This window comes from Leptonotus elevatus, chromosome 1 (assembly GCF_054856555.1).
Source record: "Leptonotus elevatus isolate MCC_2025b chromosome 1, RoL_Lele_1.0, whole genome shotgun sequence".
In the NCBI taxonomy this organism is placed as follows: domain Eukaryota; kingdom Metazoa; phylum Chordata; class Actinopteri; order Syngnathiformes; family Syngnathidae; genus Leptonotus; species Leptonotus elevatus.
Genome location: NC_141239.1, coordinates 15,777,408 through 15,797,455, shown reverse-complemented (window position 1 = coordinate 15,797,455; position 20,048 = coordinate 15,777,408). Strand labels below are relative to the sequence as shown.

General features: G+C 42.0%; 1 protein-coding gene across 2 annotated transcripts in view; it reads left to right on the top strand.

Annotated features, from left to right (window-relative positions):
- Positions 1 to 20,048, top strand: part of cadm3 (cell adhesion molecule 3) — a 134,735-nt gene that overhangs the window by 61,983 nt on the left and 52,704 nt on the right. For both annotated transcript variants that reach the window (XM_086077302.1, XM_086077303.1), the window contains one exon: positions 1,373 to 1,522. In XM_086077302.1, the coding sequence (XP_085933428.1) occupies positions 1,373 to 1,522 (150 nt within the window). The remainder of the gene's footprint in view (positions 1 to 1,372; positions 1,523 to 20,048) is intronic.

Here is a 20,048-nt window from a genome sequence, read left to right as displayed (position 1 = left end):
CAGTCGGAGTGAAAAAGTGGCGGGAAAATGTGCGAGAGCGGTTTGAATCTCTCCCCTCTGCCCCGCCCCCATCTGCTGTGCTGTCTGGAAGAGATGCGGGTGTACCTAATGAAATGGCCGTGTTGTGTTCATGCCTCATGGGTAACATATTCAGGTTAGGGTTTCCAATTAGGGTTTTGAGCCTGGGTTGACGATGGTGAAAGTTTGGTCAGGCTTGGAAACGAGGGTAAAGGTCTCAAGGTAGGGTTTCAAGACGGGGTTTGGGTTGCAAGTCTAGGTTTGGGTTTTAAATGAAGGCATCAAATCTAGGTTAAGAGTTTTAGGGTTTTGAAATGCCTGTTTAGGCCAATTACGGCTTCAATGGTTAGGGTTTTAAAATGTGATTACAAGCCTGTGTTAGGGACAATGATTAGGTTTTAAAATTGGGGTTTCACGATGATGTTTGGGTGTAGAATTGGTGTTACAGTGTAGGGTATCGAAATCGGGCTTTTTCTTGCAAATTTAGGTTTCAAATTATTGTAAATTTAGGTTTCAAACCTGGATTAGGGTTCCAAACAAGGGTCAGTCTTTCAAACCAAGGTTAGTATTTCAAATTTGGGTTTCAAGAGAGGGTTTATGGTTTCAAATTAGATTTTCAGTTTGCTATAAAGGCTTCAGATTAAGGTTGCAATCCTTGTTTAGGGATTCAAACGAGGGGTAGGGTTTCAAAATAAGGTTTAAAGCCAATGATTTGAGGGTTTTAAATTGGGGTTGCAATTGTATGGATTTGTGTTTCAAATTAGTGTTTGAATCCAAATTGAAGTTTAAAATAGAGATCAAAAGCCAGGGTTAGGGCTTTAAATTAGGATTTGTGGCTTCCTCTTATTAGTATTCCATGCAGTATTTGACATCATCATGTCTCTCGATCACATTGAATGCAGTCTGGCGTTGAGGCCTTTGATCTGCCAGGGTACGGCGTTCGGGTCCTCGTGGAGGGAGGCCTTCCAGGTGCTATCAGAATGGTCGCCATTATGCGCGCTCGTTGCCATTCCCACCATTGAGGCCACTTGCTTCTCGCTCTATCACACTGCCGCCTTTATCTTTCACGTGTGTGTGCGCCGTGCGCTCACCAGGGGGCGCTACAAGCAAATGGGGCCACCGTGACCTCCGCCAAGGCCAGTCAACAATATGGCTTGGAAAGCATTTGCACCACTTTTCGAGTGTTGTTCTATTTCAAGTTTTAGGGTTTCAAATGAAAGTTTCAAGCCAAGATAGTTTCATGGATCCATGTTACGGTTGAACTCTCTTGCTTTTTATGAAACTTGATATGTTTTTGTTTTGCACATTACGTTAATGATTCACACAACCTGACCCGTTCCTTTGTCACGTCCAGACGATGACCCACTGCAGCCCGTCACCTCCGATGAGACGGTTTCAGTGGGCGGCGCCGTCACGCTGACCTGCCATGTTGCTGAGAGCGACAACTCGTCACTGCAGTGGTCCAACACGGCACAGCAGACGCTCTACTTCGGCGAGAAGAGAGGTATGTGAACAATTACAATACCAAGGATGAGATTTTTCCTAGCCGAAATTTCCCAGATGTTTTCAGTGATATAAAATGCAGATTTCTTATCATATTGGAAGTTACCCAGAAATGCATCTTATGCAAGCGACTGTGTATGAACAGCTATGTGAACCGCTACACTACCTATGAGTGTTATGGAAAATATTCACCCCGGTCAGAATTTTCAGAAAGCTGCTCGTGATCTTAATTGTAGATTTCTGAGATAAATGCAAGTTATACAGATATTGAGCCCATGCCAGCTATGTGAGCTTCCTATGTGAACAACTACACTACCATGTCACATACTGTGACAACATGGTTGGAATTTCTAAAGCGTTTTCTTTGCCCAAAAATTGCTGCTTTCTGAACAAATTGCAAGATAGGAAATTCATGCCAGCTATGTGAACCACTACCTTACCCATGATGTGGGTTGGAAAAAAGCTGTCACTTGTCAGTTCCAAACTGTTCCAAAATATAAATATATAACCCAACCCAACCCCTCCCATGTGGAAATGGATGCCAGCTATGTGAACTACTAGACTATCAATGAGACATACTGGAAAATAGTCAGAATTTTCAACATTTTCAGCAATCTTGAATCCAAATTTGCCACACCAGCTAAACTAGATGGATCAAAGTGAACCACTTACATTGCTTACTATTCACTATGGATGGAGTTTCAAGAAAGTGTTTCAACAACGTAAAATGTAAATCTGTTCACTACACCGGAAATTGATCCCAACTAAATGATCCCAGCTCTGTGAACAACTACATGATCAATAACTCATTTTGGAAAATAGCACATATTTTGAGCATTTTGCATGTAGCAAAAAGAAGCCAAAACCTGTATAAAAAAAAAAGAAAAAAGTTATTTGTAGGCAAAGGGCCCGGGGGAAAGTGACGGAAAGTTTTCCCAGTGTCGGGCAAACTTTCTCAGGGAGGTGAGAAAGAAAAGTCCGGGTGGGAGCTTTTTGAAGGCTGCTGGAGAGGAGACAGAAATGAGAAAATGAGCCTCCTCTCCGGCGAGATAGCAAACCAAAGCCTCTCAAGGTTGCTCTCCACTTTGGAGACAGCTGATGAGCCGAGATGGACGCGGCGGGAAATGAGCATCGGACCGAAGGTCCGCTTGTGCAAAATGAGCCATGTGATACCAAGCGGTTCCGAAAACAGAACCGGAAAAGGCGGCAGCGGCAGGTGGAGACCACCAACAGATGCCAACACAATGACGACGCTGCCGTAATTCATACACGCAGCTTTCGTTCCACTCAGGCGTCACGGTGGAGCTGAATGTTGTAATTAGCTCTCATTACGCAACGAGCCCCACCAGGAGAGCGCTGTATTAAACGCACCTTTTCACACGCCATCATCTGGCGTTCCTTAATGCGTACGACAAGTCTGCTTCCTGTCTACTACCCTTAACTAATTTAGAGGGCCAAATAAATTAAAAATTTGAGGGGGTTTCAAATTCACATAATTTAGCATTTTTTGAAACGTTAGCCCCCTATGCAGACGTTTTTTTTTTACAGCAATTTACGAATATATTTATCAAGTACATTTTCCAACTGGTAGTGAAAGCCAGTGGTATATTAATTTCATTGTAAAGTTAACCCCTGTCCATTGCGGGTTCCTGGTTTGCGATCTCGCGTTCGCTGAAGCCTAGATACACCAATTCGACATCGGCCAAATGTGACGACGTCGGCCCAGACTTCAGCACGTCGCGTAGAAAATGAAGTAGATACACACCGCACCGACCCCAACTATCACGTACCTTCAGCGCATGCGCGAGAAGTAATTCCCCTCCGTACCATTGGCGGCGGTAGTCATTATTCCTAAAGGCAACCGGAAAACTCTTTACGGGGCGGGATATAAAAACGTAAACAATGCATACCGGTTACTTTTACTAATTCTAAACAGTTGCTATGCTTCTCAAGTATAAAAGTAAATCCTACCTGTTATATCCAATTGCGTCCCCATGTCATGCCATAATTCGGCTTTCATACCTTTGTCGGCATACTCTTTTACGGTAATATCATACAATGCCGGTCTCTCTTGAACCAAGAAGTCATCTTCCCGATTTCTGTCCAGACAGACATTGTACGTTCAAATGCGGAGGAGAGGCACAACAATACAACAAAACAGTCGTAAGTAGTTTTAGTTTTGGGAAAATGCTCCCCTTTAGTTTAGTTTACATTATATTTTGTGTTAAATTTTCATTTTTTTGGGATATTCAGTGCAAGATGAAAAATAGGTCGCAATAAGTATTGCGTAAAAAAAATAAAAAGTCAGTAAAACATTTGATGATACGTGATGCAAAATTTTCAGGAATTTTGAGTTTTAGTCTGTTGTATTTTAGTATTTAACTGGATAAACTGGAAAGCAATTTGAATACAAAGAAAATTTGTTTGACACCACAGTAGCGTTAGCACGGTGGTTCGGCTCACAGCATTTGCACCAAGTCTCCTCCAACATGCCACTTTGGCGTCAAGGCAAAATGACGGGAGGCGGACACGACGGGACAGACGGCGCGGCGTGTGAAGCGAAAACGACGAGTCGCAGGGACGAAAGGGCGAAGCGCGGACGGAGATAAATAACCCGTGACAGGATGATGGATGTTATTTTTTGGGTGTATTTTATTTTTCTTTTTTTAAAGAGGTGATCGCGCCGCTTTGATGCCGTGAGAGCGAGCTTGTCATGCCGAGCGTACTTGACGGATGGCGTGCGGTAACACAAAAAAAAGACGAGGCGTCGGCTTTGATTGATCAAAATTGCGATGAATAAACGAGGTCATAAATCAATTGTCTTACATCATTGCGGGTTTGAATCAGTTCATAGAAGCAAATTGATAGATGCTCAATTAGCACTTAATTTGGATACATTTTAAACCACGAAAAATCCTCCTGGGATTTTTGTGAAAATTTAGCCCACGCAGCCAGTTTCAACTTACAAGCTTGAAATTTGTCTATCATGAGTATAACCAGAAGGAAGTCTGAAGCAACAAGTGGCACAGATGGCATTTTGGAACTGGGGGTGGATGTGGTGGGTGGTTTGTGGGTTGGGGTGGGACTAGAACCAATCTTGTAAAAAAATACATTATTTCTAATATGTATACTTTCTATAGCCTCAAGAATACATGCCTATAAAGGCACAACCAACCCAGCAAAAATTGGTTGAAAATACGTTGAAAAGACGTCTGAATTTGGTTGAAAAGTGAAAGGTGAAAAGATGTCATTTTCAAGACGTGAAAAAGACGTCCTTTTACAGTCTAAATTTGGTTGAAAAGTGAACCAAAAAGTCTAAATTTGGTTGCCAGGACATCCCTACATTATTCATTAATTGTAGTTATTACAATCTAAAATATTTAATATAGTAAAATATTTAATCATAGAGCCATGACTGGATTTTCAATCAAGAATGAGACATACAAAAAAAAAGTACATTTATTGTCAAAATTACTATAAATAACAAATAAATCATTTTATAACTTTTCCCCCCAAAATTGGCAAAAATACTAAATAAAAACAAAAGGACCATTATACACACATTAAAACACTTGAAAATTAAAACTTTTAAAAAAAGTTTTGTTTTTTTTGGGTGTGTAGCCTCTTTACTCCCAGACCATGCACGTTTCAGATGGTCAGCCATGGCACAAGTTTTTTGTTCTGTGGCCTTCCATCTCACTTTTTGACAGCAACTGTAAACACAAAGAAATAAAACAAACAAAAAAAGCATTTATTACCTAAAAACTGACATATAGGTTTTTTGTAGATTGGCGCACATGTGCTCGGCGTAAAAGCGGGCGCATTTAAATTTTTGTGTTAACGCAACACAAAACTGTTCGTGGACGGGTGCGCCTTTCTGGACTTTCCGGCAAACACAGCTGCCGCACCTCTAGCGCATCTGGCAAACAGAAAGCAGACTGCTCTCGGCCTTAGCGGGCGCATCTCAATTCACATGCTGGGGCAAGTGAGTCCAGCGTGTTTGCGAATTTTGTGAATACTGCGCCTTTTCCCCTGGTTCCGTAAAAAGTGCACCTGCCGCGCCGATCAGCGCATCGCCAATTTGGTGACAAAAAGTATACTAATTCTAGATCGCACAAAAGAAAGTCAATTTTGAAGGGCGCGTCTTGCGATGTTTGTGCATTTGATGGAGGCGCAAGCAAACAGATCGTCCGCCGCGGGTAGGCGAGGTAGGTCATTTAGCTCATTCCAAATTTGACAACAGCGTGGGACATCCATCTGAATCATTGTAGTAATCAATTCATTGAACGGATCATCCTATAAATATTTTTAATACAGCACCCCTTGACCATTGGGTGCAACGTTCCATTCCCAATCTTGTGTGTGTGTGTGTGTGTGGTCTTGTTTTTGTTACAGAGTGGGGCCAACATTTCAGGATTTCACAGAGTTGTGGGGCCCACCCGTCCATGTGGTGCCATTTTGCTGGGCCCCACAAGTTTAGACCTCTTTTTGACCTTTTCAGTGAAGGTGGCTGCTTACCGTGCCTGCCAAAATAATCATGATTAATATTAACCAAACAACAAACTACCATTCGCACTCGCATTGTAAAAATAGTTATAATATTAAATAAATACATACAATAATAAATAAATAAATGCATACATAAATAACTACATAAAATACATTATGACATACGAAGTGGAACAAATTCGACTTACTGCCGGCAATGCGGACCAAACTCTGACATCGGTCGTACGGGGACCGAATAGCCCGTATCAGGGAGCCCGGTACCCCATACTCCCGAAGCACCCCCCACAGGACTCCCCGAGGGACACGGTCAAACGCCTTCTCCAAGTCCACAAAGCACATGTGGACTGGTTGGGCGAACTCCCACGCACCCTCGAGGATCCGGCTGAGGGTGTAGAGCTGGTCCACTGTTGCACGGCCGGGACGAAAACCACACTGCTCCTCCTGAATCCGAGATTCGACTTCCCGACGGACCCTCCTCTTCAGCACCCCTGAATAGACCTTACCTGGGAGGCTGAGGAGTGTGATCCCTCGAAAGTTGGAACACACCCTCCGGTCCCCCTTCTTAAAAAGGGGGACCACCACCCCGGTCTGCCAATCCAGAGGCACTGTCCCCGATGTCCACGCGATGCTGTAGAGACGTGTCAACCACACACCATCCAGAGCCTTTAGGAACTCCGGGCGAACCTCATCCACCCCCGAGGCCCTGCCACCGAGAAGCTTTCCAACCACCTCAGTGACTTCGACCCCAGAGATAGGGGGGCCCACCTCAGAGTCCCCAGACCCTGCTTCCTCAAAGGAAGGCGTGTCGGTGGAATTGAGGAGGTCTTCGAAGTATTCTCCCCACCGATTCACGACGTCCCGAGTCGAGGTCAACAGCACCCCATCTCCACTATACACAGTGTTTTTTTTTTTTTTATTTATCTTTTTTTTAAGAGCTCAGTATTGTTCATTCGGAAATGTCATCATCATTGCTCTTTTTTTTTTTTTTTTTTTTTTTTTTTTTTTTTTTATACATATACATATATATATATATATATACATATATATATATATATTTTTTTTGTGTGTGTGTGTGTGGGTGAGTATGTGTATGTGCGTGCGTGCGTGCGTGCATTTGTTAGCTCACCAGAAAACCTATTAGAAAAAATCTCATACCGTTCACCTAAACCGAACACCAGGAGACCCGAGGGGACCGAAGAAAACCAAGGAAGGCGAAATCCAGCACCGACCAGACACCCCCCACCAGAACTCCTCCCCAGCCCAAGAAACATCCAGACCCCAACAAATCCAAAAAACATAAAATCAGGGAGGCCTCAAGAGACCAAAGGAGAGACCGAGAAAAGGAAGGAAGGACAGACGAAGCCGCGTGAGATCCGCAGACACCAGCCTCCACCGATTCAATAACCTGAGGAGGAAACAGATTGTGTCTGAGTTTCGGTAGATGCTGGTGTGGTGGATCTGGCATGCATGAAAATCTCCACCAAAGAGGGGAGCCGACGACCCCCGCTGGAACAGAGCAAGCGCAACACCTCAGGGCCCCCCAGGCCGCGGCAGCGCCAAAGGACGACCCCCGGGCCCCGCCAGGGCCACCGGCCGGAGAGCAAACCCAGGAGCAGGAGCGCCCCCCGCCCCAACACGGCCCGCGCCCCCGGCCCAACGCAGCGGGACGGGCACTGCAGGCCCACCAGGCACCCCACCGGCCCCCAGCCCCCCCCCCCCCCCCACGACCCCCCGCCCCCCATCCACCCCCGCCAACCACCCCAACCCAGCCCCAGCCGCCCCCACGCCCCCAATCCCCCAGACACCCCCCACCCCCAGCACCCCCCCACCCCGCAACCCCCACCACCGCCCCCCCCAACAAAGCCGCCCCCCCCGACCCCACCCCGACCAACCGGCAGCCCCCCCACCCCCGACCCCCAGCCCCCGGGGACCACCCGCACCCAGGCTCCGGCGCCGAAGAGGGGCCGGACAGCGGAGCGGAGAGGGCAGCCGCGCCCACCCCACCCCCCGCCGTGTGGAAGGACGGAACACCGGGGGCAGAAGGGGGAGATGGGGGCACCGGAGGGCGGCCGACACCCCCGAACCCCAGGCCCAGCGGGGGAAGGCCCCAGTCGTCACCCCAGCGTTCTTTGTGAAAATTAACCCCTGTTACTGAGTCCGCCAGCTCGCGGACTGGCGAACTCTACCCCTAAACCGTGAATGTGACCCCACCCAGTGTATATACAAGTGTGTGTGTGTGGTGCATTAAAATTAGGAGCAGGTGAACCGGAGCCGATGGAAATGATATTCCCACGCTCCGATCCACCCGCCACCCAAGCATGTTGCTGAGTGTATGTGGTGCATTAAAAAAATAGATAGGGCGGGGGGGGGGGGGGGCGGCGACCGCAGGGGACCGCAGCACTGCTCTATACTGCGGCCCCCAACCGATGGCACCTCCACAAGCCCCCCCCCCACCCACAAGTTGTGTGGTGTATTAAAATTGGAGGGGAGTTGTAGGGTGAAGACGGTGTTTCCACCCTACCCCACCCCCCAAAGTGAGTTATGTGCCCTATATGTCTATAAAAGTGTATTGTGCAAACCTAGTGTAGTGAGTTAAGAGGAGTGACCAGCGGGGCCCTCCCCAACCGGGCGGGGGCAGGAGGCGCACCGGCCCACCAAGCCCCCACCCACCCCACCAGGACCCCGGCGGGCATATGGGACCCGCCCGGCGGGGCGATAGGGCTCGCCCCCCGGATACTGGGTCCCGCCCGAGGTGTCAGGACGCCCACCGGAGCGGGGCGGGCACGACACCGAACCCCAGCCACCCCCGCCGGCCCCCATAGCACCGAGACCCGTGCCATGGACGGAGCCCCCAGCCCAGGGGAGGGGAAGGAAGGCGTACCGGGGAGGGGGAAGGGAGGAGGGAAGGGGACGACAAGAAGGGCAGGGGGCAGCGGCAGGGACGTAAGGAGAGGGGGAGAGGAGGAGGAAGGGTGACGAGGGAGAGGGGACAGGGAGGCGGAGGACGGGCGGGGAGAGGCGAGGAGGGAGAGGCAGCAAGGGGGAGGAAGGGGGAGGGGAGAGGGAACCACCGGGCACCCCGGCGGCCCACAGGCCCAGAACCGCGTCGCCGGGCCCAGAGCGACGGACCGCGCCGGAACGGCGCCGCCCCCGACACCAGAGAAAGCCCCGCAACGCAGCACCCCCCAAGAGACCCAGGGAACGGCCAAGACGCAGCCGCCACCCAGCAGCCAACAGAGGGGCAGACCCGCCCACTCCCCGCCAGGGGGGACAGCACCCACAGAATTAACCCACTGGCATGCCGTGAATCCGAATATCAACCCCTGGTGCCCATCGGAGGTGAATCCGCTCGATCCCGCTGGCAGCAGCCTGGTTCCTGACTATAGAAACACAACCATTAGTTACAAATTGCCTAATACAGAAACATCAATGCAAGTTATAACGCTGCTGTGGCTCTCGCTAACAGGCAGAATTAAAATCCAAGTTTAGGTTAAAAAATTCTATATACGTAGACCATGTTTCTTTAAATTTTGACATTTGGTTCTTATTTGAGGCAGATATTTTTTCCATTAAAATATGATTTATGAGGAGGTTAGACCATTGGTCGATATTCAAAGTTTGTTTATTTTTCCAGTTAACAAGAATTGTTTTTTTTGCGATAGTAAGGGCTACAAGTATAGATTGAAATTGTTTATGTGGTAAGTCAATTGTTGTTAAGTCACCTAGCAAACACAAGTTTGGAGAGAACGGTATCCTACAGTCCAAGACAGCGGAAAGTTTTTCTAAGACTTTAGTCCAGAAACACATAACCGGAGTACATAACCATAAAGCATGAAAATAAGTGTCTGTAGTGTTTTGTAAACACTGGAGACAAATGTCGGAGTCTGAGAGTCCCATTTTCTTCATCATATATTGAGTAATGTATGTTCTGTGAATAATTTTATATTGGATAAGTTGTAAATTTGTGTGTTTTGTCATTTTAAAAACATTTTCACAAACTTGAATCCAAAAGACAGATTCCGGAGCTATAGACAAGTCTGTTTCCCATTTTAAGATGGGTAAAGATGTTTTATCAGTATATGAAAGTAACTTATATATTTTTGAGAGTTTTTTTGTTGTTGTCGGAGAAAGCTTGGTAATATCTTTAGCTAAAACAGGCGGTTGGAGCGTACCCTGGAGTGTTGGAATTTGTTCCTTTATCATACTTTTAACTTGCAAATAATGTAAAAAGTTTCCGTTTTTTATTTTGTATTTTTGGAGCAAGGATGTATATGATATAAACATATTATCTGAGAAGAGATGGTGGAGATGTGTAATTCCTTTCTGCTCCCACACATTCAAATAAAACGATTGGTTGTTAATTTGAAAGTCGGGGTTATGCCATAGGGGAGAAAGCCCGCTGGGCTCCACTTGGGCTTTTGTCATTTCTAGTGCCTTCCACCAGGCAGTCAGGGTGGCGGAAATCATTGGATTTTTAAAGCAGTTATGTCGCTTAATCGATGTTGTAATAAAGAGTAAATCTAGGAGTCTGAGGTTATTACAATCCTTCTGTTCTAGTTCCAGCCAACAGTTAGTATCTCTATTGGGTTGTGCCCATAAAATAATATATTGTAGCTGGTTGGCTATATAATAGTGCATAAAATTTGGTGCCTCTAGACCTCCTTTGGATTTATTTTTCTAAAGAGTAGATAGACTAATCTTTGCTTCTTTTTTTTTTCCAGTAAAATTTTGTAACGGCTGAGTCCAACAACTGGAACCAGTTAGCCGTAGGTTTAAATGGAATCATTGAGAAAAAATAGTTTATTTTGGGTAAAACTTTCATTTTAATAGTGGCTATTCGTCCTATTAGAGAAATAGGAAGATTATTCCAGCGCTCCAAGTCACTATAAATGCTATCCAGAAGTGGAGTGAAATTTAAATTAACTAAATCAGTTAATTTAGGTGAAATTTTTATGCCTAAGTATTTTAAATTACCTATAGGAAATGAGTAGTATGGGTCCTGGCTTGCAGGGTTCCATGAATTTTCTGTAATAGGTAGAAGTGTTGATTTTATCCAGTTAATAGAATAGTCTGATAACTGTGAGAATTTAGTTATTAAGTTAAATACTTCCCCTAACGAAATAGCAGGCTTTTCTAAATAAAGTAAAATATCATCGGCATATAGATTAATTTTATGTTCTGTTACCCCAGAGTGAATTCCTTGAATCATTCTTTCCTGGCGTATGGCTAATGCAAGCGGTTCAATAAATATTGCAAATAATAAAGGCGACAGTGGGCATCCCTGTCTTGTGCCTCTCTGTGGAGTAAAACTCTTAGATATAATCCCATTAGTAGTAACAGTAGCTTTAGGAGAATCATATAATACTGACACCCAGTGAATAAATGACTTCCCAAAGCCAAATTTATTTAAAACAGCAAAGAGGAAGGACCAGTTAACTTTATCAAAAGCTTTTTCTGCATCCAATGATATAATAACTGCCTTTTTATCATGCCGCTGTGACATACTAATAAGGTTAAAGAGCCTTCTAATATTATTAGTAGAGTGACGATCTTTAATAAAGCCTGTTTGGTCGCTATGAATGATTGTCGGGATTACTGTTTCTAATCTAGATGTAAAAGCCTTAGTGATAATTTTAATATCAGTGTTAATTAGTGAAATCGGACGGTAACTTGATGGAAGGGTGGGGTCTTTTTCTGGCTTTAATAAAAGTTTAATTGCTGCTGTATTCATGTGTGGGCGTATGTGACCATTCGTTTTAATTTCTGTTACTACTCTTAAGAATAGTGGAGCAAGCATTGACCAGAAGTGCTTTAAAAATATAGCCGGATAACCATCCGGGCCGGGTGCTTTGCCATTTGGCATACTATCTAGAGCACTCTACAACTCGTTTATAGTAAGTGGTGCATCTAACATATCTTTATATTCAGTAGTTACCTGAGGTATACTTAAGCTACTGAGGAATGCCTCAATATGCTCTGGGTTAGGTTTATTAGTTTCTGAGTATAAGTTGTGATAATAATAATAAAAAATTTGATTAATTTCTTCTGGTGATTGTGTACATTCACCAGTTGTACCTTTAATAGCTGTTATAAGCGATTTTTCCCGATTACGTTGAAGTTGGTTTGCAAGAAATTTACCTGATTTGTTATTATATTCAAAGTTGTTGTATCTCAATTGTTGTATTATAAACTCTGTCTTTTTAGTTAACATATCGTCTAACTGTATTTTTGTATTTTGTAAGTCAGTCCATATTTGGTTATTTGGGTTTATTGCGTACTCATCCGTCAGTTGTTTAATTTTATCTTCCAAGTCTTTTTCTAATTTTTGATCCTGTTTCTTTTTATAAGATGAATATGATATAATTTTACCTCTAATTACTGCTTTCCCGGCTTCCCAGAGAAGAGCTGGAGATAGGTCTGGAGAGTCATTTATTTCCAAAAAGTCTGCCCATTCTTTTCTTATAATTTTGTCAAATTCTGCGTCGTTTAGTAGTGAGATGTTAAAACGCCATGTAGGTGGTGGTTTAAAGGTATAATCAACTTGTAGGGAAAGGGAGACTGGTGCATGGTCGCTAATAATAATAGGATGTATTTTTGTAACGGTTTTATCAGCAATAGAATTATTTGTAAGAAAAAAATCAATTCTTGAAAAGGACCGGTGCACAGCGGAAAAGAAGGTAAATTCCTTCTTATTTGGGTTTTTAAGTCTCCAGCTGTCGACGAGGCCAAAGTCATCCATATATTCCCCTATTACTTTTGTGGATTGTGATCGCCTTATACATGTTGTTTTATTAGAACGATCTATTAATGGATTTAAGGTTGTGATAAAGTCTCCTCCAATAATAATAGTAGAGTTCGCTGCTAATTCAAACAGCTTAGAGAAAAATTCATGGAAAAAAGCCGGATCATCATTATTAGGGGCATATAAATTACCGAATGTATATATTTTATTAAATATAGTCACCTGAATAATAATGTATCGGCCCTCTGGGTCTGTTATTGTATTATTTAGAGTAAAGAGTAAATTCTTATGTATGAGTATACAGACTCCCCTTTGTCTACTGTTATAAGGGGCAGAGTACACTTGGCTAAATTTTTTATCAATAAGTAATTTTTCTTCAGATTTTTGTAGGTGGTTTTCTTGTAGGAGGCAAATATCTGCTTTTAATTTTAAGAGATGGTCTAAAGTTTTTATTCTTTTTGCCTGTGAGCGAGCGCCACAAACATTCCAGGAAACCAGAACTAATTTATGCATACAAATAATATAAACTCAGTCCTATGTATATATCTGTATAGGCCATTTGCCACCACTGGCATGTTATAGGATAGAATCAAAGTGGTTAGGTGATTTATATAGTTTGTATAAAATATGAGGTAACATATAAGGTAACATGTAAGGTAATGTGTAAGGTAACGTGTAAGGTAACGTGTAAGGTAACGTGTAAGGTAACGTGAAAGTAAATAAAACAGTGCAAAAACGAGTAGGGCGGTGAAAGTGAAGGAAATTAACAGGGGATTAAACATAACAATACACCAGTAACCCCAGTGAGATTTATTTTTTTTTTTTTAATAAATATACTTTAGATATAGTTGTGTATTAATATTATATTTATAATATAGCCTAAACATAATAAGTATTCATGTTTTTGGTTTTATAACCACATATACAGTATATGTATACACCTAGTAATCAAACTAAGTTTAGTTCCACCAATGCTAATTAGAACAGCCAGGGAGTGGAATTGGGGTTCCGGAATAGTTGGCCATCGATATATAACTTATCAACGGCTATCGTAGTCCGTTTACCCTCCTGCCTATTTTGTTTCATTATAGGAAACAGTACCTTTCGCCGCTCATTGATCTCTCTCGGGAATTGATCATTCATTCCAAATGAGGTCCCTTTAAGCTCCCGTCCTTTACTTTTAACAAATAATTTCTGTTTAAAATGCTCAAACTTGGCAATAATAAGACGGGGTTTGTTGCCTCTACGGGCTCCAAGCCGATGTACCCGGTCAAAAGAGATGTTATTTACCGTCTCCTGAGGAATTTTTAATGAATTCGTCATAATTTTTTTTATCTCAACCTCTGGGTTATCAGAGGTATTCTCAGATATACCTGAGAATATTAAATTCTCCCGCATACTACGGGATTGTACATCTAAAACTGTTTCTTTTAGCGTTTTATTCTCTTTTTTCATAGTTTCCAGCTCGGCTGAGACAGCCGTGAGTGTAGAATGTAGCTCGGCATTTTCCTGTTTAAGGACACTTACCTGCTGACTGATGAATTCCATGCTTACTTTTAATTCTTTGACGTCCTCGAGGATGAGGCCGAGGACGTCAAGTTTTTTATTTATGGACTCCAGCACACTGACCGAAACGTCCGTAGTGGTGGTGGTTAGGTCGTCCGTGTCCGTCGCTGAATCGTTTTTCCTCTTCTTCGAAGAAGGTTTCTTCGACGGTTTCTCGACGGAAGGATCCTCCATCGCGCAGCTGTAAAAATATCCGTCGATGAAACGTTCAAGGTCCTCCACGTTGGGTGGTATTTCAGATCTGCCGGATGAAAGAGAGAAGAGAAAAGCCAAGATATATGATGGTTAAATTTGGATTAGTTTAGTATAATAGAGCTAGTTCTATCTTAGCAGCAGGGCGCCGCCATGTTAGGGTTTCTGGTCTCGCTGTAGGTCTCGCGATAGTCACAGCATCTCGTGAGCGACTTCCTCCTCCGGACAATTGATTCTTACACAGTGTTAATGGCGCACTGCTTTCCTCTCCTGAGACGCCGGATGCTGGACCAGAATTTCCTCGAAGCCGTCCGGAAGTCGTTTTCCATGGCCTCACCGAACTCCTCCCATGTCCAAGTTTTTGCCTCAGCGACCGCCGAAGCCGCATTCCGCTTGGCCAGCCGGTACCTGTCAGCGTCATACAAAGTAGAACTGGAGGGAGAAAAACGGTCCGCTAAAAGTATTATTTATTTATGATAATGAATTGTGCAAAAAACGCCTGCAGTGGGAGACAACGCTACAAGTCGTGATCGGCTTCAAAGAAACTATTTGGGCAATTGTATGTATTGTATTTATGTAATTGTATTACTCTCACGTTCCATTTCCCATGATCCCTCTTCTTTAAATCAGATACATATTCAACAATTTTAGTAAATTTGGACCTCATTGGACAAGCAACTTAATTTTGGGCTAAATTTGGGCCATATTGGACGGGTTATAACACAACTCAGTTTTCAACGTCCATTTTTGGTCTAAATCAAGTCTAAAACGGACGGACCTGATTTAGCCCAAAATTAAACGTCCAAAAGACGTCCGGTGCTGGGGTGGGAAGAAATCACACATTTTGGTTTGGAGCGGCCATTTTGGCTTGGTATCTCCCAGAATTTAACAACAACAAAAATCAGCCCCCAACGCCAGTTTTGACCTAGGCACATGAAACACAGGTGTTTCGAACGATTATCTAATCAGCAAGCTCTGCATGAAGCCTGATAACGATCCTCAGGTGTGTTGGCTAAGAGAGACATAGAAAACCGGCTGGATAGGGGTACTCGAGGACCGGGGTTGATAAACAGCGTATTACTATATCAGAAGTAGACCCGCAAAAAATTCTCACCAACCCATGCCCAAACAAGAGTCAGGAGGTCTACCATTTTGACTTGATGCGAAGGTTTCCCCCAAAAATTTTTACATCGACATGACAGACAAACTCGTTGTAGAGATTTTGTCTGATTGCAACCACATTTTTACCAACCACAAATTGACAATAATCAAGAGTTTTCATGATAGTGCATGGGTGGACCATGGCTGTGAAAGTTCATGACGTTTGGTAAAACCTTCACTTCATGGATGTATATTGAAATCTGCTTAGAATTTGCATTCATTTCAAAGCCACACATACAGGAAAAAAAACAAAGCAACAAATACAATTCCAGCTTCTGTTCCAGTGCAGTTACTAAAAGTTGCGCAACAGGCGACACCTTGTCCTTACTAAATCAAATCGGAATAGAAGTATAAAAGAATAAAAAAAAGTGTTGCGGGACGGCAAGCCCCATCGTGTTTATTATTAAAGCCGATACGGGGATGATGAATAATCCCTCTTTTTTCCCCCCTAGAAAACTCCAAACACAAACGATGGACTCGCCGTAGCCAATGCTGATATATTTTAAGTCCTTAATTCTCCATCATTTATTTTAAGACCCTTTTAAGGACCCGCCGATAGCCTTGAGGGAACGCGTGGGAGTGAAGCGCCGCTAATAGAAGAGATTAAGAAGGCTCGGAAACAGATGTTTTTTTTCCTGTTTTTCTTTTTCCTGCCCGACATTAATGCCAAACTATGAGGGAGACAACGAGACTGAAAAATGAACAGGGGCGCACAAACGAGACTGCACTCCAGCAAAAAGTATCCCTCCACTTTTTGTTTGTGGCATTCCACTTTGAAGTAAAATAAGAAAACAGGATTACGTGAATTATGAGTGAATTATCGGGAAATGACTTGACATTTTCTGTCTTTTATTAAAGCACTGACTGGTTTTATTAAAGTGCAATGAACAGACGCTGTTTACCAAAAGGTAAATAATAAAATTGTTATTAGAATGGTACTGAAATCTCATTAAAACATGGCAAAGTTTGGGAGGAAGTCTAATAATGTAAGGAAAAGTTGAACTCAATATTATAAATAAAAAATGTGTATGTTTGCAGCTGTAATAGCCTTATTAATACATAGTAAATATTTTGCTCCAAAAATCTGATATTTGGCCAGAAGTGGTTACAATACGATTGCCGTATTTTATTTACATGAAAATCAAGCTTTCAAAAGTAAGTCAAAAATACTTTTTGTAGAAAACCCTATTAAATGATACCCTTTTGATTTGGGTAAATGATTGGTAAGGTTATCAAAAAGAGTTGTTTTAACGTTAATCGGGGAATAATACGTACGCAAATAAAAGTTTATCTCGATATAAGTAGCCAGTTTTTTTTATCCACACAAAAAAACACAGTGGACTAAAAATGCAAAATGTTGCTGTAAATTACAATAGTTGACCAGAAGTGGCTACAATTACGGAATGTTATTTACATTATAACAATATCCTACTAAATGACAACATTATGATTTGTGTATTTTTCTCATTTACTTCTGATTATTATTTCTTTACGCAAAAACATGGATCTTTTGATTATAGCTGGTTATTATTACATGACAAAAATTAAGCTTTCAAAAGAAAAATAACATTTTTGAGTGAAATCCTACTGATTTGCATAAATGTATCTAGCCGTAAAATATGTTATCAAAGTCCCTAATTAGCATTATGAGGTGATTCATTAGCACAATAATTTTTTTTATTGACTCGGTTTCACATTTATTTGTAGAGTAACAAGCCTAAAAAATATACGTAAGTAAAGTCTTGTAAAAAAAAAAATATGATCTCAATTTTACAAGTATACAATTTTCATGTTACGTTTGCATCAGCACAAACACAGTAATAATTTATATCTAATTTCTAGTTTACCAAGATTACATTTTTGCTCCATAAAGTGTATGTGGTTTTAAAAGGGAATTATACATTTGGTTGGAAAATTTTATGTAAAAATAAACTTTTTTCCCCAGACTCATTAAGCCATTTTCAACACTAAGAAGATACCATATTTTCTAGAACGAATGTGATAACTTCATTATTTTTCATGAACAACTAATACCTTTAAAAACAAATTTTTCCACTTGCAGTCGACTGAAGATGACATCACCTGTGCTGAGGAAACAGGTAACAAACCCATAAAACAGGCGAGCCGTGATTGGTCGTTACCTATTTCCTCAGCACAAGTGATGTCATCTTCAGTCGACAGCAAGTGGGAAAATTTGTTTTTAAAGGTATTAATTGTACCTGGAAAATGATGAAGTTATCTAATTCATTCTGGACAAGATATTAAATGCTGAAAATGGCTCAATGAGTCATGTATCTCTTTAAAGTGATTTAAAAAGAAAACATTATTATGAGAATGTTCAGATTGTACAAAAAAGTAACTACCGGTATGTCGTTTGGAAAAAGGCAACATTTTGCCATGCCTCCAAATATTTTGCATAATGTTTTCATGAAAGACAATAGCGTGCATTACTTGCACTAAACATTACAAAGTCGTCATGGCAACAGAAGCGGTTTTCCAATTAAACATCGCCTCTAAGCTGTTCCGATAAACGGAAACACAATCGGAAATGCAGATGAGTTGTCCTGAATGCAAAAGTACTGTATAAAGGTCACACGCCTCCTTCATGTAAATTCACTTTGTTTTGCCAACAAACACATTTTCAGCATGAGAACTTGAGAATAAATTATTTTGCTTGATTAAAAAAAGAACGTATTGGTGAGGAAAAACTAAACGCTATTGTCCTAACTTTGAAAACAAATTGTCTCTGTGGTCATTTTAAGGGCCTTACAATAAGTGAAAATTTGGCAGACATTTTCATCCGGGTAAAAATTTACATTCAGTAATTGAACTCCCAAAACTGCTTCTGTAGCACCCCCTGGAATTCTTTGAGAATTCAGCCCTTGAGACCAATTTAACTTTTCAACATGAATTTTGCATGTCTGTAGTATTGCTACCAAATGTGAATATACGAGACAGCAGAGTGACACTCACGCTATATTTCCAAAAAGCAATCGCGTGGGTCGGGCCAAGTCTGTGGAAGTTCATGACACTCGATAGAACTTTCTTCTTCTTTTTTCTCTCTCTCTCTTTAGCCCCGAAGCCAGTTGACCTTAGCAACATGAAATTTGTTAGGCACGTACGTCTATTAGGGGTGTGCGTCTCCCCATTGAAATACGATTAGATACATGGGCTACAATATGATTCAAAGATGGTTTGATTTGAAAGTGAAACAATTCTGTTTGATTCAGTGGGCTTACGATCCTATTCGATATGGTATGACGAGTTTGTTGTTGTCATTCTACATACAGTACATATGAATGAACTTGTCAAAGCATTTCCTCAACAACAAAGAACAATTCGATCCGTGTCTCAATTGATTTTTAAGTGGAACGATTCAATTCAGATCGATTTGATCCACTCGCATCTGCTAAATCAAGTCGAACTTTCCAATTGCAATCATTTTTTTGCTACGCCCCAAAATAGAGTAGACCCACAGCAAAGACTGAAGAAGCCACGCCCTCAAAGCGGCAATCTTCGGGTCATTTTGGACATTTCCGTCGTTCAAAGACAAACTTGTCCTAGAGATTTTGTCTGATTTCACCCAAACTTGAAACCACAAAGTAACAAGTAATCAATTATCAAAATAATCAGTAATTATTTTTTGATAATCGATTAATCATTTAGATACCGATTTTAATTAATTAATTATTCTTGTTTGTGCACTTTCTCCACTGTCAAATAAAAATTATTTCCTGTTTTTGAACTCATTTGCTCCCAAAAATGTAAAAATTAATTATATTTTAAATATTGCTATGGTCCCAAAGATGTATTTATATGTTTTATGTTGTTTTATGATAGAGCATACAGAAGGCTTTGATGCAGTCTCTGAAATGAAGAGAATGCTTGAAGCAATGGTAGTTATTACAAAAACGGCCAGCAAGTGGCAGCAGAGTATAAGAGATCAACCAGGGGCATGTTGCAAAAAGCTCTTTCCCCCACAGTTTTAAACAGATTTGTGAATAATGATGAAACTTAGCTATATTCTAATGCTAATTGCTGCAAAACAGAAACAGATAGAAATACGTTTTTTTTCCTGATGAAAGAAGAGACTCATCTTTCTTTAGTGGGTTCCATGTTTTTATAGCAATAGAATACAATATTCTGTGGGCCTTGCACAATTAATAGAAATCCAGTAAAACAGCCGTGAGTGAAGGGGGTTGCTTCAGTGAAAATGGCTGGGAGTGAATGAGTTAATAACGGGATGGAAATCAGAAAAAAAAAAATAGTGTCTGATTTGTCAATTAACCCAGGGGTTCCTAACCTTTTTCACCGCGGGGCCCAACTTTTCCTATAAAAAGTGGCACGGGGCCCATTC